General features: G+C 37.8%; 1 protein-coding gene across 1 annotated transcript; it reads left to right on the forward strand.

Annotated features, from left to right (window-relative positions):
- The first annotated feature begins 4,775 nt into the window (after positions 1–4,775).
- On the forward strand, positions 4,776–5,222 carry LOC112090284. Its single transcript, XM_024161203.1, has one exon. It carries the CDS (start codon positions 4,776–4,778, stop codon positions 5,220–5,222), a length of 447 nt encoding a protein of 148 aa, XP_024016971.1.
- Positions 5,223–6,129: the final 907 nt, after the last annotated feature.

Consider the following 6,129-nt stretch of genomic DNA (forward strand, 5'->3'; position numbering starts at 1 on the left):
CCAAGTACCGAATCAACCCTCAAGAGAATTATTTATCTACTTCTTTCTTAAGAAGGAATGGATTCCATCTCGTGTAATAGCATTCCCGGCTACCTACTTCATCATGTGTCCAAAATACAAGGAATATGATTCAGGATCTCAGAATCCGTACCGAGTAAATCAAAAGACACAAATCCATAAATAAGAGTCTGTTAAGAACTGAGGATTAAGATCATTTTATATATAACCATGGGTAGACTTAATTAGAATTTCTATACTTAACAGAAATTATTAGAAATTCATATTGTGTCTGTGTCCTTATTCCACATAATCTTATTATGCGAAATACACTCATTTAATATCTCACCATATTAACAGTGCAGATAACACCATTCCATTCTAAATAGGAATGACATGTATTAATAATATTTTAATTAAAGATTCTGAATTTTAATTAAATTCATTATGAACATTGCTTTTTGATTATTATCTTTAAACAGTATTCTCTTGTATATAATACTTATATACAATGTTTAAGATTACATAAATAATCATGAAATTTTCATTAATATTAATAAAATATTCACAAATTTATACACATAAATAGATGAATAAACTCTTTTATTAAATAAATAATAAATATCATATTACATATTATGCTTCTAGGACACCATTCCCAACAATCTCCCACTTGTCCTAAAGTAGGTAGAATATGTCTCCAATCCTGAAACTTTCTAGGCATCTATGACTGATCTATATCTGGAACAACGTCCAGATCAATTAATAATTTCTAGAGTCAGGTTGCTTTCTTTTGCTGCTTCACAAGCGGCAACACATTAACTCTTAATGATAGAATTAGCAATCACACTTTGCCAACAACCTTTCTTGTCATGACTCCTTCACCTAGTGTGAACACAGATTTGGATGTTGACTCCCAAAATCCATGCATGACTCATAGTCAAAGTTTATGTATCCCGTGAAAGACAACTCTTTCACTAACTAAACTATCTTATAGTTTCTTCTTTTTCTCATACACTTAAGGATGCACTACACGACTACCCAATGATCGAATCTTGAGTTCAACTGACAACGACTGATCACTCCCACTGAATATCAGATATTCAGGCTTATAAAGAATAAGAACATCTTCTTTTCTTTCATTTGAAACATCTTGGTTTTGATCAAATCCATAAGACTTAATAGCCTTATCAAACTAGATGTTCCATGATCTAGAAGGTTGCTTCAATCCATAAATGGATCTCTACAGCTTGCAGACTTTCTGCTCTACTATGTAACCCTCTGGCTGACCGATATAGATGGTTTCCTCAAGATTGTCATTCAGTAAAGCTGTCTTGACATCCATCTGCCATATCTCATATTCAAAGTATGTTGTTATGGCTAAGAGTGTTCGGATGGACTTAAGCATGGCCACCGGTGAGAGAGTTTCCACATAGTCAACTCCTTCTTTCTGGGTGTAACCCTTAACCACTAGCCTTGCTTTATAAGTCTCTACTTTTCCATCAGCTCATCTCTTTCTCTAGAAGATCCACTTTCATCCAATGGGTTTTACCCCTTCGGGTAGATCTACAAATTGCCAGACTGAGTTGGAGTACATGGACTCTATCTTGAGTTTCATAGTTGCTTGTCACTTTTCCTTATCAAAATCATCCATCGTAGCCTTAAAGGTCAACGGATCCTCCTCACCGTCATCAACAGTGACGATCTGTGATTCCTCAGTATACCGGTCAGGTAACTTGCTTACCCTCCCACTACGACGAGGTGCCACAAGAGTTTGATTAGGAATCGTGGTCATTCTTAGCGTTCCAACAACTTTTGTCGATTGTGGTCCAATCTTATTGGAAAGTAACTTTTCCAGAACTGCTTTACTTCTGGGCTTGATAACTATCATATAGTTATGCTCCAGAAACGGGGCATTTGTCGATATAAATACCTTTGATTCTTATGACTATATAAAATAATCATTCTCTTGTCCCATTGCATATCCCACAAACATGTATATTTATGATCTTGGTTCCAACTTTCCAATCTATTATTTCATCACATGAGCCGGACACCGCCATATGTGAATATGCTTCAAAACTAGCTTTCAACCCTTCCACAACTCTAGGGGTGTCTTTTGTACAGACTTAGATGTTACTAGATTCAGAATATACATGGTGCATAATCCCATAATGAAGCAGGAAGTGAAGAATAACTCAACATTGATCTTATCATGTCGAGCAAAGTCTGATTTCTCTTTTCGGCTACACTATTTTGTTGTGGTGTACCGAGTGCAGTCAATTGGGATATCACACCTTCTTCAATCAAGAAATCCCAAAACTCTTAGTCTAGGTATTTACCCCCTCGATCTAATCGAAGTGTCTTGATTGGTTTACCAAACTGTTTTTCAACTTCTGCTCAGAATTCTCTAAACTTTCTAAAAGTTTCAGATTTCTATTGCATTAGGTAAACATAACCATATCTGGAATAATCATCAATAAAAGTGATGAAATATTCGTAACCTCCTTTATCTTGGACGTTTAAAGGTCCACATACATCCGAACGTATTAACAGAAGAGGTTCTGTGGCTCTTTCTCCTTTCGACATGGAAGGCCCCGTGGTCATTTTGTCTCTCAGACAAGATTCATAGGCTGGAAGCTTACTAACTTTTAGTTCGCGTAAAGGACCATCCTTTACCAGTCTTTAAATCTTGTTTAGGCTAATATGACCAAGTCTAAGATGCCACTGTTGGGAATGGTGTCCTAGAAGCATAAGATGTAATAGGATATTTATTATTTATTTAATAAAAGAGTTTAGTCATTATTTTATGTCCATATATCTTATGAATATCAATGAAAATTCTGTGATTATTTATGTAACCTTAAACACTGTATATAAGTATTATATACGAGAGGATAACGTTTAAGGATAATAATCAAAAAGCAATGTTCATAATGAATTTAATTAAAGTTCAGAATCTTTAATTAAAACATTATTAATACATGTCATTCCCATTTAGAACGGAACAGTGTTATCCACACTGTTAATATGGTGAGATATTGAATGAGTGTATTTCAACTAATGAGATTATGTGGAACAAGACATAGATACAATATGAATTTCTAATAATTTCTGTTAAGTATAGAAATTCTAATTGAGTCTACCGATGGTCATATATAGAATGATCTCAATTCTGGGTTCTTAACAGACTCCTATTTATGGATTTATGTCTTTTGATTTACTCGGTACGGATTCTGAGATCCTGAATCCTATTCCTTGTATTATGGAGAGATGATGAAGTAGGTAGCCGGGAATGTTATTACACGAGATGGAATCCATTCGTTCTTAAGAAAGAAGTAGATAAATAATTCTCTTAAGGGTTGATTCTGTTGGAAATGTGTCCAGAAAGTAGGATGTAATTTGTTATTTATGAAATGACAAATATCACGTCGTCGCACGCCGCCGCACGAATCCCAGCCTCCGCCACAAGTATAGCCGCCAGCCCCTCCCCTAGGTTTTGGCTGCGCGGCACACTAGGGTTTCGGAAACCCTAGCGTGCGCCAGGGTTTTCTGAAACCCTAGTGGGCCTGCAGGCCCTGCCCAGGCAGGGTCTGCTGGCCTTGCCCAGGCAAGGGCCGCGGCCCATGCTGAGCGCGCAAGGGCTGCCTGGCATGGCAGCCCGTGCTACGCTAGGCAGGGCCTGGCCCTACCGAGGCAGACAAGGTGGGCTTGGGATTGTCTCGAGCCCAGCCCAGAAATTAAAAAAAAAAAATTTTTTTTTTTTAAATTTTGAAGTTCAAATTTTAAATTTTCCTACAAAAACATTTTCTATTTTTAGGGATCATGAAAAGGGAAAATTGTGAAGATGCCATGGAGACAAGATGAAGAAAATTATTGTAATTTGTTGTTCATTTATTTTATGGGTTGTAATTAGAAATGAGCCATAGAGAGGTTAAATTTTGAATGTATGATTTATTATTTAATCTCGCATCATTGAAACATGCCATATAGGATATAGTGAAGCCAATATCAAATTACCATGCAAACATGTTCATGCATCATTGTAGTTTAATATTATAAATTGTTATAATTATAAATGCAATGGGTAAATTTTATAAAGCGTTATAAAATGCAACGACAAATTTATAAAGGTTATAATTTTGTCGACAAATTATTAATTGGACTTAATTTTTTTAAAAACAAAATCCATTTTTCCAAAAACTAAGTGGGAGGGTCGTTAACGTTGAAACGTTCCCAAGGTCTCCGACTTTAGCCTGATCGTGACACGTGGACGGGTTAAGAGCCACCTTAGTGGTCCTCACTTTAATGGGAGAAACCCACGAAGCGTGTCGCTAAGGAGTCATCAGGTTGCTTGAGAAGATAAGACTTAAAAAGGAAGTAGTGAGGCGGGACCATCCCTAGATGGATCGCTAGTTCATAACAACCTCTAGAGTCGATTAGTCGGTTAAACACTTAGACTGAAGTCCATTGTAACCTCCCTTAGGAGCTAGGCAATGGGACTGAAGTGACCAAAAGCTATGGTGATTGGTTGCACTAGATGTGGAGACATCCTATAAGGTGAACCAAACGAGAGGAGTCTCGATGCGATAGGAGGCTTCATGGACGCCACCCCTAGGTGGGACGTGTTGCCATTGATGATCGTAACACCATGGAGGAAATATTTTTTTTTCAAAAGGATTTTTTTTTTCATATTTAAGTATTTGCATTCATGCATCATACTTTTCCTAAATTTTAAGCAAATTGCCAACGCCACTTTATTTTATTATTCAGCAATTATGTCTTTATCCCCGATCGTACAAATTCTTAGTACAAGCAAACTAGTGGGTGAAAATTACGTTGACTGGAAATGTAACCTTTATATCATGTTGACGGTAGACAAGCACAAGCATGTGCTCACCACCCCCTGTCCTCTTGAGCCGATTGAGGAGTCTACTCAAAAGGAGCGAGACGCATACACTTCTTGGATGCGTTTCGATGAGATTGCTAGGTGCTATATTTTAGCATCAATTAGCAATGTGTTGCAACAGCAACATCGAAACATGCTGATGGCTGCAGATATGATCTACAGCATTGCTGAAATGTTCGGAAGCCAAGGCCGTCAAGCCAAGCAAGCTGCGGTGCGTAACTTCATGAACTGCCGGATGAAATCTGGCACTCCTGTTCGGGACCATAAGCTACTGATCATTAGTCACCTGAATGAGATGGAGCTCATGGGAGCTTAGATAGATGGGGAGACTCAGGTGGATATTATCCTAGAGACTCTCCCGGAGATGTTCGACAACTTTAAGCTCAACTACTCAATGAATAAGTTGAACTATTCACTCCCTGAACTCATGAAAGAGCTTCAGACTGCGGAAACCCTACTGCTTAAAGGCAAAAAGAGGAATGGAGAGGTACACCTTGCTGAAGCAAAACCTTCCACCTCTGGTGCCAAGAAGCTGAAGAAAAACCTCAACAAGAAGAAACTGCAAGGAAAAGCTAGAAAGGTCAAGAACATTGCAAGGGTAGACAAGAGTAATGACAAATGTCACCATTGCGGAGTAGCTGGCCACTGGAAGCGCAACTATCCTACTTACCTCAAGGAGGTTAAAGCTAAAGGTACATTACTTGTGACCGAAGCCTATTTTGTGGCCGACTCTACTTTTTCTTGGATTGTAGACTCTGGAGCCACTAATCATGTTTGTTGTTCTCTGCAGGGGTTCAGGGAAAGCAAAAGGCTTAGCAAGGGCGAGTTTAACTTTCGCTGGGGGAACGGAGCATCAGTATCGGCTATATCAGTTGGAAGCATTAAATTAGTTTTTGAGAACAGTTTTATTGTTTTGAACAATGTTTATTATGTCCCGGTTTTTGGGAAAAACCTTATTTCTGTAGCTCGTTTGGTTGAGCAAGGATATTCTTTAGGATTCAATAATGATGTTATTCAGATTCTTAAGAATGGTTTCATGAGTGCTTCTACAGTCATGATAAACAATCTGTTCTACGTCAAACCAATTGTTCCAACGATTTATGATACTGAATTGAATGATGATTCAATTAGGAATAGTAAAAGATTGAGGTTAGACCCAACAGATCAAACCTACAAATGGCATCTACGTCTTGGACATATTAGCCTTGACAGAATTAAAAGGT

The sequence above is a fragment of the Morus notabilis genome, unplaced genomic scaffold, assembly GCF_000414095.1.
Source record: "Morus notabilis unplaced genomic scaffold, ASM41409v2 Scaffold49, whole genome shotgun sequence".
Classification (NCBI taxonomy): domain Eukaryota; kingdom Viridiplantae; phylum Streptophyta; class Magnoliopsida; order Rosales; family Moraceae; genus Morus; species Morus notabilis.